The 27,165-nt window shown below is 44.7% G+C and overlaps 1 protein-coding gene across 1 annotated transcript in view; it reads left to right on the forward strand.

Annotated features, from left to right (window-relative positions):
- The first annotated feature begins 849 nt into the window (after positions 1 to 849).
- Positions 850 to 27,165, forward strand: part of LOC123759255 (uncharacterized) — a 267,157-nt gene continuing 240,841 nt past the window's right edge. The window contains exons 1-6 of the mRNA XM_069334751.1: positions 850 to 951; positions 1,079 to 1,195; positions 21,482 to 21,705; positions 21,863 to 21,991; positions 24,718 to 24,876; positions 25,197 to 25,287. Coding sequence (XP_069190852.1) covers positions 850 to 951; positions 1,079 to 1,195; positions 21,482 to 21,705; positions 21,863 to 21,991; positions 24,718 to 24,876; positions 25,197 to 25,287 — 822 coding nt within the window. The remainder of the gene's footprint in view (positions 952 to 1,078; positions 1,196 to 21,481; positions 21,706 to 21,862; positions 21,992 to 24,717; positions 24,877 to 25,196; positions 25,288 to 27,165) is intronic.

A 27,165-nucleotide genomic window follows, 5' to 3' on the forward strand; every position in this document is an offset into this window, starting at 1 on the left:
GTCCATCAATCTATCGAGCCAACTATCTATCCTCCTATCCATGTATCCATTCATGCATCTATCCTCTGTTTTTGCCTCTGCTGCTCTTTCTTTCTTTGTCTCTGTGTCTGTTTGCCTGTCTGTCTCTTTCTCTGTTTCTATGTCTATCTTAAGCAGTGTCAATCTCTCTGTTTATATCTCTGTATTTATCTGTCCTTGTCTCTGTCTACCTGTCTCTCTCTTTCTCTAATAAAAATAATTATATAATGTGTGTATGGACGAGACTGAGAGCTCAGTGATCTTCTTTTTTATCGAATGTATGATTCGATTCCAAGATCGGAATTCATTATAAAATTTTAATATAGCTAGATATTTTGTTTATGAACTGAATCATTTGTGTTTCAATAATAATATTGAGTGATATAATGAATTTCTTAAAATATTAAGCATCTCGACCATCTCAATCTAAAAGCTACCTGTCTCACCTATTGTTTGGTGTCACCTTGATTGACCTTGAGTGTTGCTGTTGAGAAATGTTATTCACAGAGCTATCGCTGAGAGAACGGTATTACCATTTTTGCCAGCGCTATTATTATTATTATTATTATTATTATTATTATTATTATTATTATTATTATTATTATTATTATTATTATTATTTTTACTATTATGAATTACATTACATGCTGCACTTGTTTGGTTTTCAAAAATGTCTTTAAACCCCTTGGTTATTTTATATTAGTTGTACTTTTACAAAATATTATCAATAGCTTACTATATAAAATAATATTTTCTGTAATTTACTGCTTCCTGAGAGTGTGTCACATATGATGCTCACCATCCACAGATACACACGTCACTCCAGGAACAATGGCTGGGGTGTTGGATGCTATGTTGTCACCAGAGCACCGTCCCCGCTGCTCTGTGTTCTTCATCACAGACGCCGCCTCCTCCGACCCATCAACCATCGCTGTAAGTACGACAAACCAGTGTCAACAAGCTGGACTAATATTTTACGCATAATATTTTGTGAATCTTTAGCATCAATATGGCAGCATCATCGGGACGTTCATTATTTGTGTGAATTAATTTATTTCAGTTAATAAGGTTATTACGGTCCCCGGGAGGTGTGGGCGTCTTCACGACAACAGCGGACGTCTTACATGGCAACGTTACACTCCGGCAGCTTCCTCAGTGGATTTCTCAGGCTCGCAAGGTTGGTGACTTACGTGTTATTTTTAATAATATAGCGCTTTTCTTGCTACTGTTGCGGGTAGTTCGGTTTCACCTAAATGCAAGCCACAGAAATCACTCTCACATTACTAAAGATACGAGGGTAAGTATTCTGGGTAATTTGAACTGTTCTGCAGTACTGACAGGCAGAAACAACTTGTGACTCAGCAGGTACCTACCTCCCTTGTGGCTACCTTATGGAGGTTTCGTGGATCAAACGCCCCTGTCTGAGACCAGGTCTCACAGTTGGTTGTGTGATCAACCAGGCTGCTGGACGTGGCTGCTCGCAGTCTGACTTATGAATCATAGACTGGTATAAATCACGTATTTTTTGGAGGTGTTTGTTAGAGTTCTCTTTTGTACACCGTGAGAGGCCGGTCAGTTATGCCCTTTATGTGTAGCAGGAGAGTGTTGAAAAATTTTAAGCCCCTATTATGTTGAAAGAGTTCTCCCTCAGCGTTCTTATTGCCCCTCTTTTCATTGGAGTTATTTTGCACATCTTGTTATTCCTACTGGTGTCATGCGATGTTATCTCTATGTTCAAATTTGGAACCAGCCCCTCTAATATATTCCACGTGTAGCGTATTATGTATCTCTCGCCTGCGCTCTAGAGAATACAGATTTTGAACTTTTAATCGCTCCCAATTATTTAAATTACTTAAACAGTGGATTCTAGCAGTAAAGAATCTAAGCACGTTCTCTAGGTTAGCAATTTCTCCGGTTCTGAATGCGGTTGGTAATGTGCATCAATATACAACACTAGGACGCTAGTGCCCTAGAGATCACTAATGTCTTTAATCGTATCATAATTGGTATGGCATCCCTTGTTTGGATGATATCTAACCTGTCATTTTTCTTGCAGTAGGGACAGCTAATTGATTGTGTGTTTAAAGGTAAGTACTTCCAACATGATTACTCCTGGATCCTTTCATTGCTTTTCATTCTATAATGTGTCTTGATTCCGTTTTATATTTGGTTTCCGTTTTTATATTTTCGTTTTTTTCCATTGCGCAGCAGCAAAAACATATTTTCATTAAACATCATATCTGTGGCCCATTGAAATACCCTATTTCATAAGATTTGCTGTGTCCTCTATACTGTCTACTCGCATGGAAAATCCTAGTGTCATCTGCAAATGATGAAACCGTACTGTAGTTTGTATCCTTGTATATGTCTGATATAAGAATAAGAAAATGTACCGGAGCAAGTACAATACCTTGAGGGACTGAGCTTTTCATGGTGGATGAAGTTTATACAGTTTGCTGTGTTGACTTTTACACTTTACATTCTGTTCGGTAGGAAGTTATAGACCCTATCTTCCTACTTTGCAAATAGAAAGAACATTTTGCGTGCAATAACATCATTGTCACATTTGTCTACAGATTTGCAATATCTGTGTATTTTACAGCTGCGTTTTGCTTGTCTAACATGGCACCTGAGGCCATGTCATAATGATCTAGCAATTGTGAGATGCAGAAGCACCCTGTTCTGAACCCACATTACTCAGGGTTTCGTAGATGCTGTGATTCCACATGATTTCTAATCTTATATCTTTACACTATTTCAAAGATTTTTATGATGTGTGAAGTTAGAGCTACTGGTCTATAATATTTTGAATATGCTTTACGACATCCACGGTGAAGTGGCGCGATCTTCGGTATTCTAAGTTCTTCACGGATGACACCAGAATATAGACATTGTCAACAAAAGATGTTTATGACCAGTGATAGCGACGTTTTGCGCTTCTTGATGACTATAAAATTCCATGAGCCTGAGCTTCGTGTATAGTGAATAAGAATGATGGCTATCGTTTCTTTAAAGTGCAGTGGGGTTAGGGGTGATATCTGATATATGGTTCGATGTTGGTATCACATTCATGAAGAATTCACTTGGAAAAAATGATCTTCAATGTGTTTAGAGGTTCACTGAAAACAGAATCGTACTGAAGCATCAGTATTTCGCTCATTTCTTTGTTGTCCTCTGTGAATGTTCCATCAACGTTGCAGAAGCTTAATGCTGGATACAGCTTTTATTCTAGTGTTTGTATAGGAGAAAGGTATTTCAGATTCCTCTCTATTTCACTTATGGGTAGCTTCTAAGTGCACAATAATCTGACTTATTGACGAAAACACTGCAACAGTCGTTCTGGAAATATATAAACTACAGGAAATCTTCTAAACGTGGGCAGTGTGGTGCGGTTTGGAAGAGCCAGTGGCCATGATTGCCTACCTGGATGATAGGTATTAAAGTTATGGCACTGTATCCCCAAATCTTTCCTTTGCAGAAATAAAATAAGGGAGGTTTTTCCAACAAAGGGAATGCCATTCATTTTATTTTATATGTTCATGTTTACTTTCAGACTGCAACGAGTGGGCAAATTTTTTTGTGATTCGAACGTTTAGTTGCAATGTTGTACCAAAAGTTAGAACATTATGTATATGTATTGTCTCATGAGGTGCTTGAATGATCAGTGCAACGACCAGTGCGTCTGGTCCCGGGCAGTAACACACTAATGTGACTGCCAGGATTCCCTTCCCCAGACTCAGGTCCCCAAATGTGACTGCCAGGGTTCCCTTCCCCCAGACTCAGGTCCCCAAATGTGACTGCCTGGGTTCCCTTCCCCCAGACTCATGTCCCCAAATGTGACTGCCAGGGTTCCCTTCCCCAGACTCAGGTCTCCAAATGTGACTGCCAGGGTTCCCTTCCCCCAGACTCAGGTCCCCAAATGTAACTACCAGGGTTTTCTACCCCAGACACAGGTCCCCAAATGGGACAGCCAGGGCTCTCTCCCGGACACGAGCCCTCCAAAAGTAACTCGTAGGGGGTGTTGAGGTTACCTGAAAAAAATGCGGTTGACCGGCAGAGTACTCTTCACCTTGAGCACTCACTTACGCTCTTGTGGGAAAACGACTGCTTCCTCTGCACGTGAAGAACAATACTCAAATAACGGATTCAGTCCCTATGTGGGAGAATCTTAACCAACAGCCTGTGTCAGGAAAGCTCACACTGTTGTTGGCTATAGCATGCTGAATCGTCACTCCCCAATAATTACCAGTCTCCCACCAAAATCTCTTCTTGCGTCAACAATTAACGTGTCTGAGTAATATTGACAACTTGCCCTGGCTAGCTAGAATATCAGCCTAAATTCAGACCAGCCTCTTCCCCAAGCACACCAAGGAAGGAGTAATGACATCTTGATCAAGTTTAATTACGTTTACTGTAATAATTAACCCATGTGTTGCTAAGGGCTATTTGGCCATTGTCACCTGTTGGAAATTTCCAACACTAATAAACTACTATTGTATTATAATAAATCATTATTATTATATACTAACTATGGTAGTCACTAAATTTACTAACAGTAGTGTCAACATAAACTAACCATAGCATCTGTGTATTAATGCTAGAATTCTCATGAAATAGAGCCAATGTCTAGTTAGACACATTTATTATCAATGGGTTAGAGAATTAAATGTGGTTCTCTAAAATCATCAGTATTCCGTGTAATAATTACTTACGGATAATATAACTCCCAATAATCTTAAACTGAGAGTTATTCATTAAACTGTTCTGTAGTAACATTTCCTTCAGTCACGCACGAATGCCATGGAGAAAACTAAAATCTTCTCCATTTCTCGTTTAACACCATAAAACGAGAATATGTTAATATTTAAGTCCCTATAATTGCAACTCCGTCCTCATGTCCTCATTAACGTATTACATCCATAATCGCGCGGAAAAAAAATTATTCGTGATTAACAATTTCTGTTGTGAATGCGAGACGCGGGTTGAGGGAGGCGGCGACGCCATTGTACAGCGAGCGTGCCTGGACAGCGTACGAGAGAGAAGGGTCCTGGCGTCAAGAGTGGCGAGACACGTGGCGATTGGGAGTTATCAGCAAGAATTACACTGATACCCAACTAATAGTGAATAATTATTCTTCGACGTGCTCCATAGTGCTCAGCCAACCAATAACGCTTCTATAATTAAAGCCAAAACCCACAAATACGCGTACAACGGCGTGAACGTTTGGGACTGGCAGACGGGATATCGGCAGACTTCAGTAGTACCAACGCTCACGTTAAGTATAGTTTCTTTCTTGATGCATCATTTAAGATCGTATATTTGTGAGTAGTCTGTCGTTACATAGTGAGACGACCCCATATCCAACGTTAGTACCACATCGGCATTTCTTCTATTTTCATGAATATTGAGATTAAAAGTAGCCTATTCCAATGCTACTTAATATTCTTTAATTTTCAGCTCGTATGTGAGGAGTCATCGAGTCGTTTTCTTCATTCATGCTATTCATCTCTAATTCCTTCTATGTGGAGATCCTGAGATCACGAGGATGAATCACAAAACGATGTCATAGAAATAGTCTTAAAGCTAAGACTCTTTGTACAAATTTAATTCCTCCAAATTAATTCTTATGCAAATTTTGTAGGATCATTATATTAAATATTTTTACCAGATATGATGATTGAAAATTCATGTGTTTGCTTAGACGGTTGCTCCGTAATTTAATAATCATTAATATTTACAATTTGAGTTTACATATTTGAATCTACAGCAGTTTAGATCATAATATTATTTATTCAGCAATGAACTGGTGACGAACCACACTAGTTCCTAGACGTATATGAAGTTCTAGTAATACCCCCCCAATGTAGGTGTTTGAGACTCTGACTTTAGTTAATTAATCATACAGTCCATTCATTATTTCAAGTGATTATCCTTTCTAATAATTGTCCATAGACACTGGTTCTCTAGTGTTATTCTAATGATCACTTTTATTAGTTTTCCCTCTTTTCTCAAAAGTGGATGGTCCTTCTTTATTAAATTAAATAAGTAAATAATTGAATAATTAAGTCAAGCCCCAGATATCCCACATCACCCACAGGCACATAAAAAATCTTCTAAACCTGCTAATTTGTGTTCTCTGATCATGGGAAAAATAATACAACAAATCCTAACCCAGCAAACACAAATCATCTACACAACGTTCGCCTATCTCTTCCCATAGGTGTGGGAATGATTTGCATTGAGAATGGTGCAGGAGAGCCTTTGAGAAACTTTTACTCAAAAAATCCAAACACAAAGGTTTAATTAAAATTGTTTTTCTACAATTATTTTCTTCCAAATGTAAAACAAATAGTTTTTACATGTTTAAATATAAAATTTATGGTGTTTTTTTGTAAAATTCATTAATAAATTGTGAATGATATATATTGGCTGAGTGAAACCTTTAAAATCCATTTAGTTATAATATGAACAGAAAAAAGTAGTTTTCCAAAGTTTCTAAAAATTGCTCTTTTTAACACAATTTGACTCCTTATGCATTCCACTAAACACTAATATCATGTTTAAATGTATAATTTATGTATTATTCCCTAAGATAATTTATATAAATTATAAAAGTTGCTGGAAAGTGGTGAGAAAGAATCTGAAAACGTTTTGTTGTCTTATATTGGCGTGTTCTTATTAACTAGAGTGAGTAAGAGTGAGCGAGAGTGGGTAAGAGTGAGTAAGAGTGACTGAAGGTGAGTGAGAGTGCCAGAGAGTGTGTAAGTGTGAGTAAGAGTGAGTATAAGAGTGACTGAGAGTAAGAGTGACAGAGTGAGTAAGAGTGAGAGTAAGGGTGACAGAATGAGTAAGAGTGAGAGTAAAGTGATTGAGAGTAAGGGTGAGTATGAGAGTAAGTGTGATTGAGAGTTAGAGTGAGAGTAAGAGTGATTGAGAGTTAGTGAGAGTAAGAGTGATTGAGAGTAAGAGTGATTGAGAGTAAGAGTGATTGAGAGTAAGAGTGATTGAGAGTAAGAGTGATTGGGAGTAAGAGTGATTGAGTGTAAGAGTGATTGGGAGTAAGAGTGATTGGGAGTAGGAGTTAGAGTGAGAGTAGGAGTAAGAATGAGAATAAGAGTGATTGAGAGTAAGAGTGAGTAAGAGTAAGAATGAGAGTAAGAGTGATTGAGAGTAAGAGTGATTGAGAGTAAGAGTGATTGAGAGTAAGAGTGATTGGGAGTAAGAGTGATTGGGAGTAAGAGTAAGAGTGAGAGTAAGAGTAAGAATGAGAATAAGAGTGATTGAGAGTAAGAGTGATTGGGAGTAAGAGTAAGAGTAAGAATGAGAGTAGGAGTGATTGAGAGTAGGAGTGATTGGGAGTAGGAGTGATTGGGAGTAAGAGTGATTGAGAGTAAGAGTAATTGAGAGTAAGAGTATGAGAGTAAGAGTGAGAGAGTGAGTATGAATGGGTAAGGGTGACTGAGAGTGAGTAAGAGTGACAGAGTAAGAATGACAGAGTAAGAGTGATAGAGAGTAAGAGTGACAGAGAGTAAGAGTGACAGAGAGTAAGAGTGACAGAGTAAGAGTGACAGAGAGTAAGAGTGACAGAGAGTATGAGTGACAGAGTAAGAGTGACAGAGAGTAAGAGTGACAGAGAGTAAGAGTGACAGAGAGTAAGAGTGACAGTGTAAGAGTGAGTATGAGAGTAAGGATGACTGAGAGAAAGAGTGAGAAATAGTGCATAAGAGTGATTGAGAGTTAGAGTGCGAGTAAGAGTGATTGAGAGTTAGTGAGAGTAAGAGTGATTGAGAGTAATAGTGATTGAGAGTAAAAGTGATTGAGAGTAAGAGTGATTGAGAATAAGAGTGATTGGGAGTAAGAGTGATTGAGAGTAAGAGTGAGTAAGAGTAAGAATGAGAGTAAGAGTGATTGAGAGTAAGAGTGATTGAGAGTAAGAGTGATTGAGAGTAAGAGTGATTGGGAGTAAGAGTGATTGAGAGTAAGAGTGATTGGGAGTAAGAGTGATTGGGAGTAGGAGTAAGAATGCGAATAAGAGTGATTGAGAGTAAGAGTGAGTAAGAGTAAGAATGAGAGTAAGAGTGATTGAGAGTAAGAGTGATTGAGAGTAAGAGTGATTGAGAGTAAGAGTGATTGGGAGTAAGAGTGATTGGGAGTAAGAGTAAGAGTGAGAGTAAGAGTAAGAATGAGAATAAGAGTGATTGAGAGTAAGAGTGATTGGGAGTAAGAGTAAGAGTAAGAATGAGAGTAGGAGTGATTGAGAGTAGGAGTGATTGGGAGTAGGAGTGATTGGGAGTAAGAGTGATTGAGAGTAAGAGTAATTGAGAGTAAGAGTATGAGAGTAAGAGTGAGAGAGTGAGTATGAATGGGTAAAGGTTACTAAGAGTGAGTAAGAATGACAGAGTATGAGTGACAGAGAGTAAGAGTGACAGAGAGTAAGAGTGACAGAGAGTAAGAGTGACAGAGTAAGAGTGACAGAGTAAGAGTGACAGAGAGTAAGAGTGACAGAGAGTAAGAGTGACAGAGAGTAAGAGTGACAGAGAGTAAGAGTGACAGAGAGTAAGAGTGACAGAGTAAGAGTGACAGAGAGTAAGAGTGACAGAGTAAGAGTGACAGAGAGTAAGAGTGACAGAGTGTAAGAGTGACAGAGTAAGAGTGACAGAGTAAGAGTGACAGAGAGTAAGAGTGACAGAGAGTAAGAGTGACAGAGAGTAAGAGTGACAGAGAGTAAGAGTGACAGAGTAAGAGTGACAGAGAGTAAGAGTGACAGAGAGTAAGAGTGACAGAGAGTAAGAGTGACAGAGTAAGAGTGACAGAGAGTAAGAGTGACAGAGAGTAAGAGTGACAGAGAGTAAGAGTGACAGAGTAAGAGTGACAGAGAGTAAGAGTGACAGAGAGTAAGAGTGACAGAGTGAGAGTGACAGAGAGTAAGAGTGACAGAGAGTAAGAGTGACAGAGAGTAAGAGTGACAGAGTAAGAGTGACAGAGAGTAAGAGTGACAGAGTGTAAGAGTGACAGAGTAAGAGTGACAGAGAGTAAGAGTGACAGAGAGTAAGAGTGACAGAGTAAGAGTGACAGAGAGTAAGAGTGACAGAGTAAGAGAGTGAGAGTGATTATGAGAGAGTTAAGAGTGTGAGGTGTGAGAGGGTAGCAGGCCAGGGAGGCAGGATGTGTGGTCACAGGCGAGGCCTAGGCCTCGTGATCTCTAATGTTGGTTTTTATATATATGTTGGATTTTTTGTCCTGTTTCAAATTATAATTATTTAGCAGGAATGTAATAAGATATTGCACAGTATTAATGTGACAATAATATATGCATTATTTGCTTGATAATCAAACTTGTTGTTCAAAGATAATATACAATCTTTGAAGGAAACATTTTGAGAGCGCGAGCTGGCAACACTGTTCTGGTGGTGAGAGAGACATGGTTAGTTGTGCTCAGACCTTCAGTGGTGAAGGTTGTGTCCCAGCTGGCCGCCACCAGCCGCCACCCGCCGCCACCCGCAACCCACCAAAAGCCGCCACCCGCCACCACCCACCACCAGCTGCCACCCACCACCAGCCGCCACCCGCCGCCATCCGCCACCACCCGCCACCCGCCACCCACCACCCGCCGCCACCCGCCGCCACCCACCACCAGCCGCCACCCGCCGCCACCCACCACCAGCCGCCACCCGCCGCCACCCACCACCAGCCGCCACCCGCCACCACCCACCACCAGCCGCCACCCGTCACCCACCACCGCCACTCACCACCAGCCGCCAGCCGCTACCACCCACCACCAGCCGCCACCCGCCACCACCCGCCACCAGCCGCCACCCGCCACCAGCCGCCACCCGTCACCACCCGCCACCAGCCGCCACCAGCCGCCACCAGCCGCCACCCGCCACCACCCGCCGCCACCCGCCACCACCCGCCACCAGCCACCACCCGCCGCCACCCGCCACCAGCCGCCACCCGCCACCACCCACCACCAGCCGCCACCCGCCACCACCCACCACCAGCCGCCACCCGCCACCAGCCACCGCCACCTACCACCGCCACTCACCACCCGCCGCCACCACCCACCACCCGCCGCCACCACCCACCTTTCGCCGCCACCCGCCACCCGCCGCCACCCGCCGCCACCCACCACCCGCCGCCACCCGCCACCCGCCGCCACCCGCCGCCACCCGCCGCCACCCGCCGCCACCCGCCGCCACCCGCCACCCGCCGCCACGAGCCGCCACCCGCCGCCACCCGCCACCAGCCGCCACCCGCCGCCACCAGCCGCCACCCGCCGCCAGCCGCCACCACCCACCGCCAGCCGCCACCCGCCACCACCCACCGCCAGCCGCCACCCGCCACCACCCGCCACCACCCACCGCCAGCCGCCACCCGCCACCACCCACCGCCAGCCGCCACCCGCCACCACCCACCGCCACCCGCCACCCGCCACCGCCACCCGCCGCCACCACCCACCACCAGCCGCCACCCACCACCACCCACCACCAGCCGCCGCCGCCACCACCACCCACCACCACCGCCGCCACCACCACCCACCACCCCCGCCGCCACCACCCACCACCGCCAGCCGCCACCACTCATCACAGACGCCGCCACCCGCCACCGCCCGCCACCACCGCCAGACACAGCCGCCAGTGTCCGCCACCGCCGCCACTGTCCGCCACCGCCGCCACTGTCCGCCACCGCCGTCACTGTCCGCCACCGCCGCCACTGTCCGCCACTGCCACAACTGTCTGCCACCGCCACCACTGTCCGCCCGCCGCCACCACTGTCCGCCCGCCGCCACCACTGTCCGCCCGCCGCCACCACTGTCCGCCCGCCGCCACCACTGTCCGCCCGCCGCCTCCACTGTCCACCCGCCGCCTCCACTGTCCGCCCGCCGCCTCCACTGTCCGCCCGCCGCCGCCACTGTTCGCCCGCCGTCGCCACTGTCCGCCCGCCGCCGCCACTGTCCGCCCGCCGCTGCCACTGTCCGCTCGCCGCCACTGTCCACCACCGCCGCCAAAGCCGCCACGGTCCGCCCGCCGCCACTATCCGCCACAGCCGCCACTGTCCGCCCGCCGCCACTGTCCGCCCGCCGCCACTGTCCGCCCACCGCCACTATCCGCCACCGCCGCCACTGTCCTCCCGCCGCCACTGTCCGCCCGCCGCCACTGTCCGCCCGCCGCCGCCCTGTCCGCCCGCCGCCACTATCCGCCACCGCCGCCACTGTCCGCCCGCCGCCACTGTCCGCCCGCCGCCACTATCCGCCACCGCCGCCACTGTCCGCCCGACGCCACTGTCCGCCCGCCGCCACTATCCGCCACCGCCGCCACTGTCTGCCCGCCGCCACTGTCCGCCCGCTGCCACTATCCGCCACCGCCACCACTGTCCGCCACCGCCACCACTGTCTGCCACCGCCACCACTGTCTGCCCGCCGCCACCACTGTCCGCCCGCCGCCACCACTGTCCGCCCGCCGCCACCACTGTCCGCCCGCCGCCACCACTGTCCGCCCGCCGCCACCACTGTCCGCCCGCCGCCTCCACTGTCCGCCCGCCGCCACCACTGTCCGCCCGCCGCCACCACTGTCCGCCCGCCGCCGCCACTGTCCGCCCGCCGCCGCCACTGTCCGCCCGCCGCCGCCACTGTCCGCCCGCCGCCGCCACTGTCCGCCCGCCGCCGCCACTGTCCGCCCGCCACCGCCACTGTCCGCCCGCCGCCACTGTCCACCACCGCCGCCAAAGCCGCCACGGTCCGCCCGCCGCCACTATCCGCCACAGCTGCCACTGTCCGCCCGCCGCCACTGTCCGCCCGCCGCCACTGTCCGCCCGCCGCCACTATCCGCCACCGCCGCCACTGTCCGCCCGCCGCCACTATCCGCCACCGCCGCTACTGTCCGCCCGCCGCCACTGTCCGCCCGCCGCCGCCACTGTCCGCCCGCCGCCACTGTCCGCCCGCCGCCACTATCCGCCACCGCCGCCACTGTCCGCCACAGCCGCCACTCTCCGCCGTACAGCCTCCCCTCTCAACGTTAGTAAATAATTATAATTGTTAGTAAATAATAAAAGAAATATAAATTATTAGATTTTTTTTACCCTTAAATTGGTTTTAATATTTCAATTGAAAATAATAATATAATATAAAATATAATAAAAATAATATAATATAAAATATAATAAAAATAATATAATATAAAATATAATAAAAATAATATAATATAAAATATAATTTAATTTCAAGAAATTTAACTTTAAACACAAAGATGTGAAAAGGGTTCAGATTATTGGCTCAAACCTTTCATAAGAGATTCATATTGGTATATGAATGGATTATGAATGACTCATGTTAGGAGTGTAAAGTTGCCACAACATCTCAAATTAGTGTTAGATACATATGTCTTGGTTATAAGTTTTGGAAACCTATTTAAGTCCACACACAATATCGTATCTGATACGATAAAACAAACGTTTCCAATACTTTCCAATACTTTCCAGATATGTTGTGGCAACCTAAAATTGTTTGCTGGGAAGTAGCATATATTGCCCGCCATAGGGCGGGGAAGTCTGACAAAAAAACTGCGTCCATCATGCGTCCCAGGCGGTGTGCTCCGCCCCAGCTGTCAGGCAGGAGTGGCCACAAAGAGACAATTACCGAATTATTTCAATGTCTCTAATTGTTTTTTCTTCTTTTTTTGCTGTAATATTATTCAATAGTGTGTAGTGTGATATATTTATAATAAAATGTGTGAATCATCACTGTACTCAAAATTATGGTGTGCATATTGTTGATTCAATATCAGTATTTGTTCATCAAACAGTGAACAAATACTTTGTCGGTTATTACACTATATACACAGGTTATATGTAAGTATCTGCATGTTTTGTTCACCATAACGAACCACTAAGTTGGTATGCTGAGTGGCAGTGGTAGCCCGCCACTGGCTGTCACTCGCTCCCCTCCCCCCCCCATCTTCACCTTACTCGCCACCATTCTCCTCCCACCATACTGTTTTTGCTTCTATTAACTATATACAGACGTTACATATAAGTATCTGTATGTCTTGTTTACCTTAGCGAACAACTAAGCTGGTATAGTGAGTCCAGACAGTAAAAGGTGGTCACACAGAGTCAGCGACAATGCTACCTCCCTCCCCACCAAGATTACTCCTCCCACTACAGCGGTAATTATCACCACAATTCTGCTATTATCAGAATCCTGGTCATTTTTGTCACAGTCAGGGATCTTCTGTAATACTATAATCGCTAAATAATAGCATGTACATATATATTATGGCATTTTTAGGGGATGCTGTGGTCACAAGCTGGTAGCAGTGCTGTGAACTCATGCTATGTGCGCCAGCCTTGGTGGCTCACTCACTACTGAGGCTCTCACACCCGGGAATGTTGCCCATGATTTTTTTTAATGGCGTCTGTTTACAAGAGCCCTGATGAAGGTGAGGTGAACCCTGTGTATCTGCGGGCCGTTTAAATCTTGTGTAGTACTCCATCGCGTCGAGATGTGCAATTTATTACAAGTTATCAAGATATGACGTGTTGTACAGTTTAAGGTTTAATCATCTAACACGCTTTTAAACTCACAAAATAAATCTCACAATATGACTGAACTATGAGGTCAACTTTTTTGTAAAATTTCCAAAGCCTTTTCTAGCATGACTCCAGGTAGCATCGTCTATAAAATTTGTACACAATTCCTCTCTGTCTATTATACAATAAATGAGTTTAAAGACACTTCTTGACCACTATGTCACTTAACTACATATAAACTTACATATATAATTGAATCACAATAATAATAATGTGATGGTCACCTCATGAGTTATGGTGGCCAAATCACATGTAATATGGAATAGGTAAGTGACAGAGGCTTCAGGTGGTCGCAGAAATCAAGTCCAGGCTTCCGGGGCAGACGCTGGAAGGGATGAGGGCAGCGAGTCCTCATATTCCAAGGTCGTAGAGTTTAGCAGGAGCATTCCAATGATGTCAACAGGACAGGCAGTTGGTCTCTTCTCTGTCTGAGGCCAACCCGTTCTCGCACTTTCTTACAGTCAATATTGACTTATTAAATTCGTGCATATGTGACATACTAAACATACTAGTTTACCTTGAAAAGCTTCATAGAAAACCCTGACCTTACATAACCTTCTTAGTATGTTAAGATAAGCATCTTATTGCTACGTAATTACAATTATTGCTTAACCTATACCTATAATAGGTTATACCTATAATAGGTATAACCTATTATAGGTATAACCTTACCCTACCTAACCTTCTTAGTATGTTAAGATAAGCATCTTATTGCTTCGTTATTACAATTATTACTTAACCTATACCTATAATAGGTTATACCTATAATAGGTTAAGTAATAATTGTAATTACGAAGCAATAAGATGCTTATCTTAACATACTAAGAAGGTTAGGTAAGGTCGGTGTTTTCTATGAAGCTTTTCAAGGTAAACTAGTATGTTAAGTATGTCACATATGCACGTATTTAATAAGTCAATGTTGACTATACGAAAGTGCGAGAACGGGTTGCCGAGGCATGCATGGTTTCCCTGTGCACGGTTACCGGCCACCAATTAGGATGTAATTTCTTCTAAAGGATTAAACACTCCCTCAACCTTTCCACCTGAATAGACAGTACGTTTTAATACTAAATGTAATAATTACATTCCTGACTGTCTGCATAGTACATAAATACACTTAATTGTATTGTTACATTTACCTCCCCATATATTTTCTGATAATACACTCAAAATTTTTAGGTTGAAGTTTTTGTGTTCGAGTTTATGTAAACAAGTTTTATATATATATAAATATTTTTCAGTTTTATTAAAAAATAGAGATTTTATACAAAATTTCAAATTATCCTGAGTTACTTTATAATTTATTGAGACTTTAGTTTGGTTTTATTCGTTTTATAAAATTGTAATATCAATATAGCGATAGGTTAAGTACTAATTGTAATTAAGAAGCAATAAATGCTATTTACATGTTTGTCCTCCTACACTCCTAAGGTTATATGTACTGTCTATTCGGAGGATGGGCAGCCCTCTGGTGGGCACTTTGACTGTGGCTTCCTCCACAATAACAATAATACCACCAGAGTTAACTATTTACTATTGACTTGTAGGGTGTCTACAGGATCGTCTCTTCAAGAGTTTAATTTTTAAAGTTCTTACATCATTCCAAATTTAATATGGCACCGCAAAAATAACAAATATCACATTTATACAAAAATCAACCCATTAGCTCTCTTGTCTATCTAGTAGCCTCTGGCCACTTACTCAGGAACCTCAGTCGTAAATCTTCGTCATGGCACGGCAGAGTTCTGGTTGCTGTTAGCCTGCAAATCTCTGTACAGACAACAGCCTGTTTAAATATTACAATCAGTCCTGGATCTTGAAGATGCAATCTTGTTGCTTGAACTTCAGCTCATGGGCCTTACCCACCTCTTGGTCCATCGGACTGCACAATTTAAATCTCTTGAATCATTGACAGTGACTGTTCCTCAATTTAGGCTTGCCCCCTCACCTGGCTGTCTGAGGCTCAAAACACTGGCCCCCAAACTGCTGCTTTTCCGGGGCCGATCCTCACATGATCGCCCGGGGCTCCAACTCTTTACCTTCACACAAATTATCACACATAATACAGGCCAGCTTTCCACAACCACTTCACTGCTGCAGAAGACTTGACATCATCATCTTCCTTTGTGCTGATTTGTCCTACACGGGCAGCGTCGTCTCGGTTACCATGACAACTGGAGCAACTAGCACCAAGTATCTCTTGGGGATTCCTCTATCTTAACAGGACCTCACCTCCCTGAGGCCTCTTCACAGTACGGCATAAGAATCCTCCCCGGCCAGGGTTCGTATCCTGGCCGGGGAGGATTTACTGGGCGCAATTCCTTAACTGTAGCCTCTGTTTAACGCAACAGTAAAATGTGTACTTGGATGAAAAAACGATTCTTCGCGGCAGGGGATCGTATTCCAGGGACCATAGGATTAAGGACTTGCCCAAAACGCTACGCGTACTAGTGGCTGTACAAGAATGTAACAACTCTTGTGTATATCTCAAAAAAAAAAAAAAAAAGCTGGTACATAAGCTGGAGAGACAGGCAGGTGTAGCTGGTAAGGTGCTCCAGTGGATAAGGGAGTACCTAAGCAATAGGAAGCAGAGAGTTACGGTGAGGAGTGAGACCTCAGATTTGTGTGAAGTCAGCAGTGGAGTCCCACAGGGCTTTGTACTAGGTCCTATCTTGTTTCTGATATATGTAAATGATCTCCCAGAGGGTATAGATTCATTTCTCTCAATGTTTGCGGACGATGCCAAAATTATGGTAAGGATTAAGACAGAAGAGGACTGTTTGAGGCATCAAGAAGACTTAGACAAACTGAAGGAGTGGTCGAACAAGTGGTTGTTAGAGTTTAACCCAACCAAATGTAATGTAATGTTAATAGGTGTAGGGAGCAGGAGGCCAAATACAAGGTAGCACCTGGGAGAGGAAATTCTTTAGGAGTCAGAGAAAGAAAAAGACTTGGGAATTGATATCACGCCAGACCTATCTCATGCAGCCCATATCAAGAGGATAACATCAGCGGCATATGCCAGGCTGGCCAACATACGAACGACATTCAGAAACTTGTCTAAAGAATCATTCAGAACTTTGTATACCACATATGTCAGGCCAATCCTGGAGTATGCAGCCCCAGTATGGAGTCCATATCTAGTCAAGGATAAGACAAAACTGGAAAAGCTTCAAAGGTTTGCCACCAGACTAGTACCCGAGCTGAGAGGTATGAGCTACGAGGAGAGACTACGGGAATTAAACCTCACTTCGCTGGAAGACAGAAGACTTAGCGGGGACATGATCACCACATTCAAGATTCTCAAGGGAATTGATTGAGTAGATAAAGACAGGCTATTTAACACAAGGGGCACACGCACTAGGGGACACAGGTGGAAACTGAGCGCCCAAATGAGCCACAGAGATATTAGAAAGAACTTTTTTAGTGTCAGAGTGGTTGACAAATGGAATGCATTAGGAGGTGATGTGGAGGAGGCTGACTCATACACAGTTTCAAGTGTAGATATGATAGAGCCCAATAGGCTCAGGAATCTGTACACCTGTTGATTGACGGTTGAGAGGCGGGACCAAAGAGCCAGAGCTCAACCCCCGCAAACACAACTAAGTGAGTACAACTAGGTGAGTACACACACACACACACACACACACACACACACACACACACATACATATAAAAAGAATAACGTCTGCGACATATGGGAGGCTGGCTAACATCAGAACAGCGTTCAGGAACCTGTGTAAGGAATCATTCAGAATCTTGTACACCACATACGTAAGACCAATCCAGGAGTATTTGGCCCCAGCATGGAGCCCGTACCTTGTCAAGCACAAGATGAAGCTGGAAAAAGTCCAATTGTATGCTACTAGACTAGTCCCAGAACTAAGAAGCATGAGTTATGAGGAAAGGCTGCGGGAAATGCACCTTACGACACTGGAAGACAGAAGAGTAAGGGGGGACTTGATCACAACCTACAAAACCCTCAGGGGAATCGACCTGGTAAACAAGGATAAACTATTTAACACTGGCTGGACGCGAACAAGGGGACACAGGTGGAAGCTGAGTACCCAAATGAGCCACAGAGACGTTTGAAAGAACTTTTTCAGTGTCAGAGTAGTTAGTAAATGTGGGATATCTGGGGCTTGACTCAATTATTTAATTATTTACTTATTTAATTATTTCATTTAATAACGTAGGACCACCCACTTTTGAGAAAAGAGGGAAACTAATAAAAGTGATCATTAGAAAACAAAAGGAAGAACCAGTGTCTATGGATAAGTATTAGAAAGAATAATCACTTAAATAAATAATGGACTGTATGATTAATTAACTAAAGTCAGAGCCTCAAACACCTACATTGGGGGGGTATTGCTAGAACTTCATATACGTCTAGGAACTAGTGTGGTTCGTCACCAGTACATTGTTAAGTAAATAATATTATGACCTAAAATATTAAAGAATGAATAGGTAAATTCAAATAGCGAATATTAATAATTATTAAAATTAAAGAGCAATCATCCAAGTAAACACATCAATTTCCAATAATCATATGGTAAAATATTCGATATGATAATCTTGTGAATTTGTATAATAAAATGGAATAATTAAATGTGTACAAAAAGTCTTAGCTTTAAGATGATTTCTATGACATCGTTCGTGCTTCGTCCTCGTGATCTCAGGATCTCCACATAGAAGCCGTTAGAGGTGAATAACACGAATGCGGTAAACGACTCGTTGACTCCTCACATACGAGCTGTAATTTAAAGGATATTACGTAGCATTGAATTAGGCTACTTAGATCTCAATGTTTATGAAAACAGAAAATAAATATTAATGCGGTACTAACGTTGGATTTGGTGTCGTCCCACTATATAACGACAGACTACCCACGAAATATACAATCTCTAATGATGCATCAAGAAAGAAAATATACTTAGCATGAGCGCAGTAACTGCTGAAGTCTGCCGATATCGCGTCTATCAGTCCCAGACTTTCACAGTGTTCTACACGTGATTGAGAGTTTTGGCTTGATTCTCGAAGCGTTATTGATTGGCCGAGCACTATGGAGCACGTGGAAGAATAATTATTCGTTATTAGATGGGTATCAGTGTAATTCTTGCTGATAACTCCCCAACGCCACGTGTCTCAGACTCTGACACCAAGACTTTTCCCTGTCCAAGCACGCACGCTGGCTGCTCGCTCCGCAATCCACAATGGCATCTCCTTCCTCTCCCAACCCGCGTCTCGCATTCACCACAGAAATTATTAATTCACGAATACTACTATTTCGCGCAATTGTGGTTGAAATACTTTAATAAGGACTGGGTTGTGATTCTAGGGATTTAAATATTATTGCTTTCTCGTCTTATGGTGTTAAACGAGAAATGGAGAAGATTTTAGTTTTCTCCATGACATTCACGCGTGACAGCAAAACTATTACTTGATAACAATTATTACTAAAAACTCTCGATTTAGAATTATTTGGGAGTTATGTTATCCGTAAATAATTATCACACGGAATACTGATGATTTTAGAGAACCACATTCAATTCTCTAACACATTGGTAATAAATGTGTTTAACTAGACATTATCTGACGCAATATTGGTGCTTTATTTCGTAAGAATTCTAGCATTATTACGCAGATATAATGGTTAGTTTATGTTGACACTACTGTTAGTAAATTTGGTTACTACTGTAGTTAGTATATAATAATAATGATTTATTATAATACAATAGTATTGTATTAGTGTTGGAAATTTCCAACAGTAAATGGATTGCACTAGGAAGTGATGTGGTGGAGGCTGACTCCATACACAGTTTTATATGTAGATATGACAGAGCCCAGTAGGCTCAGGAATCTGTATATCAGTTGATTGACGGTTGAGAGGCGGGACCAAAGAGCCAGAGCTCAACCCCCGCAAGCACAACTAGGTGAGTACAACTAGGCGAGTACACACACACACACACACACACACACACACACACACACACACACACACACACACACACACACACACACACACACACACATAAAAAGAATAACGTCTGCGGCATATGCGAGGCTGGCTAACATCAGAACAGCGTTCAGGAACCTGTGTAAGAAATCAGTCAGAATCTTGTACACCACATATGTAAGACCAATCCTGGAGTATGCGGCCCCAGCATGGAGCCCGTACCTTGTCATGCACATGACGAAGCTGGAAAAAGTCCAAAGGTATGCCACTAGACTTGTCCCAGAACTAAGAGGCATGAGTTACATGAGTTACGAGGAAAGGCTGCGGGAAATTCACCTTACGACCCTGGAGGACAGAAGAGTAAGGGGAGACATGATCACAACCTAGAAAATCCTCAGGGGGAATCGACCGGGTAAACAACGATAAGCTATTCAACACTGGTGGTATGCGAACGAGGGGACACAGGTGGAAACTGAGTACCCACATGAGCCACAGGGACATTACAAGGAACTTTTTCAGTGTCAGAGCAGTTAACAGATGGAATGCATTAGGCAGTGATGTAGTGGAGGCTGACTCCATACACAGTTTCAAATGTAAATATGATAGAGCCCAGTAGGCTCAGGAACCTGTACACCGGTTGATTGACAGTTAAGAGGCGGGACCAAAGAGCCAAAGCTCAACCCCCGCAAGCACAAATAGGTGAGTACACTATTGTATGTGGGTGGCCAGCTCCTCAAGGCGGCAGAGCAGCGAGGGGTAGCCAGGTGGAGTCTCGCTGCTCAGTGCGATTCGCACCCTTCCTCACTCACGGCGGCTTCGCACCACCTCCGGGCAAAGCATGTCGTTCCTCAAAATGGCGCCAAAACACTTGGAGCGTCTCTTTCTACCGATATACCCACGAATTCCTATGGGAAATCTACTCTGAACACTGGCATGATATTCCCGGATCATTCCACTGCTACAAGACACTAGCAGGAGATCAGATTGAGTCTGATTGGTAACTGAGATGGGGAGGTATGAGTCTGTTACACCTTCTCGTATGAACTTTTTATCCACTTCTCACGACCTATTTAATACACTCCCTTGCTATCACACGCAAATACGACAAGTTCCCGGATTCTGCTTCGTTCCCATGGACTCCCGTCGATGTTAGTGGAAAATTGAGATGTTATAGGAGCCTCTAGGAACAGCAGTTTGACTTGGCTGGCCGACCAGTGAAACCACGTCTTACTAGGCTAGAGGCTGGCGCAGAATGGCGTCTTCTCTCTTCGGGCGGCGGGATGCCAGCTTCTACCGGTCCTTCTCAAACAAGCCAATCACAGAAAGGCATACAGCAGCATACCTCCTTGGCCAATCACAGGCGAGCTTCGTGGCCCTCAAGGATGGCCTCCAAGATGGGCCGCCCGGGGGTTGCCTTGGTGATGGAGCGGGTGGCTCACGCCTCATGCCTCTCGGCTACTCCGCTCTGCTCGCTTCTGTCTCCCTCAATCTTTTACAGTAAAAGGTGCTCCTCGTTCTAACTCTTTCCACAAATGGGCTACAACGGCCATTGTAACATAATTGGAATGCTGAGGACATAGGCTCTCCAGTGAGCCTATACACGGAAAGTTTCTGGAACGGGTTGCCCAATCTAGTCCAGGTGCACGGCTATTCACGTGCTCCAGTGCACCGCTAGCGTCACGTGCACGTACACCAATAGAAGATTTAGTTGGGGCCAACCCATTCGCTCACAACTGTCACATAACGTGTACCGTGTTGTCGTCCACAGCTGCGGCAGGTGTCGTGGTGCGTGACGGTGGTGGTGGGTCACTGTCACATAACGTGTACCGTGTTGTCGTCCACAGCTGCGGCAGGTGTCGTGGTGCGTGACGGTGGTGGTGGGTCACTGTCACATAACGTGTACCGTGTTGTCGTCCACAGCTGCGGCAGGTGTCGTGGTGCGTGACGGTGGTGGTGGTGAGCGACGACCTCACTTTCCTCGCCACCTTCGCCCAGTGGTCCCTCAAGGGCCGCCTCCTGGTGTGGTCGACGAGGCTCCTGGTCCTCACCCGCCTCCCCCTCCACCACCTGCACATCCTCCACACGCTCCTCTCCAACACCAACTCCATGTTGATCATTTATGAAGAATCACTAGACAGCGTCAGGTATTGTTAATTATCATTATTTAAGTTACTTTATACAAAACTAAATTATCTTGAATCATTATGATAAGGATAATGGAATTTTATTGATTATTATTAATAACGTGAGAATGTAACAAAGGTGTTGAAGAATTCATGTTGAACAGCTGTACCTGTACAGGTGCGGGGTGTACCTGCAGGTGCCGTACAGTCCCCTGGGCGCCCAGGCGGTGAAGGTGGCCTCCTGGACGCCCCAGCGAGGCCTCGCTCTCACCTCCAGCCTCCCGCTCTTCCCAGACAAGTTCTCAAAGTAAGGACCGTATTCACAATTATGAAGACAAATATATTAAATATAAAAATAACTAGTAAAGTTATATATGTACATGAACATTAGAATAAAGGTAACTGCAGAAGGCCTATTGGCCTATACAAGGCAGCTCCTATTTATAACCACCCAATCCCACTCATATACATGTCCAACCTACTTTTGAAACCATCATTGGACCCCACCTTCACCACGTTACACGGTAATTGGATCCACAAATCAACAACCCTCTTACTAAACAAGTCTTTCCTAAATCTAAACTTATCCAATTTATGCCCATTTTTTCTTGTTCTGTGTTGTGTTGTAACTTTTAATACCCTATTATTATCTTCCTTTGTTATATGTATTCATCCTCTAGTAAACCTCTATTATGTCACCTCTAACTCTTCGTCTCTCCAGTGAATGAAATTTAAGCTTTGTTAATCTTTCTTCATATGACATGTTTCTAATTTCGGGCATTAACTTTGTCATCCTACACTGGACACGTTCAAGTGATTTTATATCCATTCTACAGTACGGCGACCGAAACTGAACTGCATAATCTAAATGGAGCCTAACCAGAGCCAGATATAGCTGAAGAACAACACCAGGTGTCTTGTTACTAACACTTCGATTAATAAATCCCAGTGTCTTAATTGCCTTATGACAATTATTTATGCATTGATATTTTGGTTTTGAATTCATACTAATCATAACTCCCAGATCCCTTTCGCAATCCGACTTCGCAATCTCAGCACCATCTAGCTCATATCTAGTAACTCATCATTAACCATACATTCCCTAGCCTCAAAACCGTACATTTGTCAGTATTAAACTCCATCTGCCAATCTTTTGACCATTTCAGTACCTTATTTAGATCGTCTTGAAGTAATAGTAACTCTTTTTCCGTGATTATTTCCCCCCCCCCCCAATTTTCGTATCATCGGCAGATTTGCAAATATTGCTGCTCAAACCTGAATCTAAATCATTTATACATATCTTAAATAACAGTGGTTCCAGGACAGAGCCTTCAGGCACTCCACTTATAACATCTTCCCACTCAGACTTATCCCCATTTACACTAACTCTGTTTCCTTTGGTATAGCCATTCCCTAATCCAACTTAATATAGCACCCCCAATACCACGATCCTCTGTCTTTTTAATCAATCTTTCATGTGGCACTGTAGCAAAAGCTTTCCTAAATTCAAGGTACACAACATCACAAACTTTACCACTATCAACTGCCTCAACTATGTTTGAATAAAGTTATAGCAAATTTCTTAAACATTAATGTCCATTTGTAAAAGCATAATGTGAATCATTTATTAATTTATATTTTTCAAGATAAAGACGAATGGTATTTGCAAATATCGATTCAAGTAACTTTCCCACAATTGACGTTAAGCTAATTGGCCGATAGTTTGACGCAAGTCATCTATCTCCTTTCTTAAAAATTGGTACCACATTACAACCTACCACGACTCTGGCACTCTGCCTGACTCTGATGATTTATTAAATATATACACATTGGTTCGGAAAGCTCCTGTTTGCATTCTTTAAGCACCCTGGAAAACACATCGTCCGGCCCTGGGGATTTGTTTGGCTTGAGTTTCACTAAATGTTTAATAATATCATCCCTGGTAGCTGCTAAACTAGTCAACCTATGCTCGTCCCCACCCACATAGACTTGTTTGGCTGAAGGCATAGTGTAAAGTTCCTCATTAGTAAATACGGAGGTAAAATGTTTATTAAAAATACTACTCATCTCTTCGTCATTATTCGTTTTCTGACCTGTCATTACTACATTCCTGTGCTTTGCTTAGAATATTTTTAAATAGATTATATTTTGAATCCACATCGAAATCCCTTTTAACATCACCCATCACTGGGTTCACGTCTCGCTCCAAGACTGGCCCAGGCCCCCCTGTCCAAGACTTTCCAATCTATTTCACCCAAAAAATTTCATAAGCTGTTTAAATCAGCTTATCGATAATCTGGCACTTTAACAGAATTTCCCCCCTACCTTTTCTTTTTCCATTCTGTACATAATCTGATTTCTTTGTGATCACTGTTCCCTAGCTCCCTCCTTATTTCGATGTCATTAATTTGTGTTTTCCTGTTAGACAACACTAAATCTAAAATATTATTTTAGATGGTTCCTTAACGATGTTGCGTAAGAAAGCAATCGTGTTATTTCAGGAAAATCTTCTGCTTTATTATTCCCTGTTCTGTCATCAGTTTATTTCACTAAAAATAAAGTCACCCGTGACACAAATACTGTTATACCTAGATTCTCTAGATATTTCATCCAATAGATGCTTTGCTTCCATTCTGCCTAAGTTTGGTGGCTTACAACTCCTATTGTAAGATTATTTGCTTTTTCGTTTAATTCTTGCCACAGAATTAAACGGAGACCAGAGACCAAAGGAGAGATACTTGCACAGTATGAGGATAAATCTCATCAGAGCTACCTCGTTCCATTTCTGAGATCTACTGCTGAATACTCTTACCAATATTATACGAAAAATCTAAGTTTATGATAATAATTCTAGGCTCTATAAAATGTTCAAATATATTATTAAATGCATGTAGATCCAATAGTGTATTTATTTAAACAAATAATAAGTAAATTGGTAAATTTAAACATTAAATACATCAAATTTGGATTTAAAAAATGTCAGCAGGCACAGTGTTGTGAAGAAATCATTGAATAAGTTTCGTTGAATGTTAGATTCATTCAGCGGCCGACCCTGACGCTGGCCGCAGAGATAAACGCGCTGATTACTGTGGTTAACCCCAAGGAAGATGAGGCTGGTGAGAAAGTGATGTTACAGTTTGCAGGACCAGCAGCGGACCTGGTATCCTACCTCGCTAAGGGTCTCAACTTCTCGTAAGTCACAGTTTAGTGGACAAATACCAGCACAACTCTTATACTTCAGTATCATGAGAATCACTGTCATTGTTAATGGCTGCTTAGCTGCAGCCTCTATGCTTTCATCTAAGTATTATATTAACAATTATATAAGAAAATTGAACAACATTTAATTCCATTTTATGAAATGTCACTGATTTTCCAAATTATATTCTACATGATAGATTTCGAAATAATTTATTGTTTTTCACTTAAAAATGATATACATATATAATGGAAGGAAAGGATATTTGTTAAATATTATTAAACCCACGAAATGGACGTTTTCACCAACACAGATACAAATACATGAGGCCTCCTGATGGATCTTCGGGCAGTAAGCGTGAGGATGGGAGCTGGTCAGGCATGGTGGGGATGGTCATCAGGCAGGTGGGTGCTGCCTGTATGGTCACCAGGCAGGTGGGTGCTGCCTGTATGGTCACCAGGCAGGTGGGTGCTGCCTGTATGGTCATCAGGCAGGTGGGTGCTGCCTGTATGGTCATCAGGCAGGTGGGTGCTGCCTGTATGGTCACCAGGCAGGTGGGTGCTGCCTGTATGGTCATCAGGCAGGTGGGTACTGCCTGTATGGTCATCAGGCAGGTGGGTGCTGCCTGTATGGTCATCAGGCAGGTGGGTGCTGCCTGTATGGTCATCAGGCAGGTGGGTGCTGTCTGTATGATTACCAGGCAGGTGGGTGCTGCCTGTATGGTCATCATGGCAGGTGGGTGCAGCCTGCATGGTCATCAGGCAGGTGGATGCTGCCTGTATGGTCACCAGGGAGGTGGCTGCTGCCTGTATGGTCACCAGGCAGGTGGGTGCTGCCTGTATGGTCACCAGGGAGGTGGATGCTGCCTGTATGGTCACCAGGCAGGTGGGTGCTGCTCCCTGTATGGTCATCAGGCAGGTGAGTGCTCCCTGTATGGTCATCAGGCAGGTGGATGCTGCCTGTATGGCCACCAGGCAGGTGGGTGCTGCTGCCTGTATTGTCAACAGGCAGGTGGGTGTGACTGCCTGTATGGTCATCAGGCAAGTGGGTCCTGCTTCCTATATGGTCACCAGGAAGGTGGGTGCTGCCTGTATTGTCGTTAGGCAGGTGGGTGCTGCCTGTATGGTCACCAGGCAGGTGGGTGCTGCCTGTATGATTACCAGGCAGGTGGGTGTTGCTGCCTGTATGGTCACAAGGCAGGTGGGTGCTGCCTGTATGGTTACTAGGCAGGTGGGTGCTGCCTGTATGGTCATCAAGCAGGTGGGTGCTGCCTGCATGGTCATCAGGCAGATGGATGCTGCCTGTATGGTCACCAGGCAGGTGGGTGCTGCTCCCTGTATGGTCATCAGGCAGGTGAGTGCTCCCTGTATGGTCATCAGGCAGGTGGATGCTGCCTGTATTGTCAACAGGCAGGTGGGTGTGACTTCCTGTATGGTCATCAGGCAAGTGGGTGCTGCTTCCTATATGGTCACCAGGAAGGTGGGTGCTGCCTGTATGGTCGTTAGGCAGGTGGGTGCTGCCTGTATGGTCACCAGGAAGGTGGGTGCTGCCTGTATGGTCACCAGGCAGGTGGGTGCTGCCTGTATGGTGACCAGGCAGAGGTGAGTGCTGCCTGCATGGTCATCAGGCAGGTGGGTGTTGCTGCCGGTATGGTCATCAGACAGGTGGGTGCTGCCTGTATGGTCACCAGGCAGTTGGGTGCTGCCTTTAAGGCCATCGGGCAGGTGAGTGCAACCTGTATGGTCGTTAGGCAGGTAAGTGCTGCCTGTATGGTCACCAGGAAGGTGGGTGCTGCCTGTATGGTCACCAGGCAGGTGGGTGCTGCTTGCATGGTCACAAGGCAGGTGGGTACTACCTATATGGTCACCAGGCAGGTGGGTGCTGCCTGTATGGTCACCAGCCAGGTGGGTGCTGCCTGGATGGTCATCAGGCAAGTGGGTGCTGCTTCCTATATGGTCACCAGGAAGGTGGGTGCTGCCTGTATGGTCACCAGGCAGGTGGGTGCTGCTTGCATGGTCACAAGGCAGGTGGGTACTACCTATATGGTCACCAGGCAGGTGGGTGCTGCTTGCATTGTCACAAGGCAGGTGGGTACTTCCTATATGGTCACCAGGAAGGTGGGTACTACCTATATGGTCACCAGGCAGGTGGGTGCTGCCTGTATGGTCGTTAGGCAGGTGGGTGCTGCCTGTATGGTCATCAGGCAGGTGGGTACTACCTATATGGTCACCAGGCAGGTGGGTGTTGCCTGTATGGTCATCAGGCAGGAGGGTGCTGCCTGT

Source organism: Procambarus clarkii, chromosome 32 (assembly GCF_040958095.1).
Source record: "Procambarus clarkii isolate CNS0578487 chromosome 32, FALCON_Pclarkii_2.0, whole genome shotgun sequence".
Taxonomy (NCBI): Eukaryota; Metazoa; Arthropoda; class Malacostraca; order Decapoda; family Cambaridae; genus Procambarus; species Procambarus clarkii.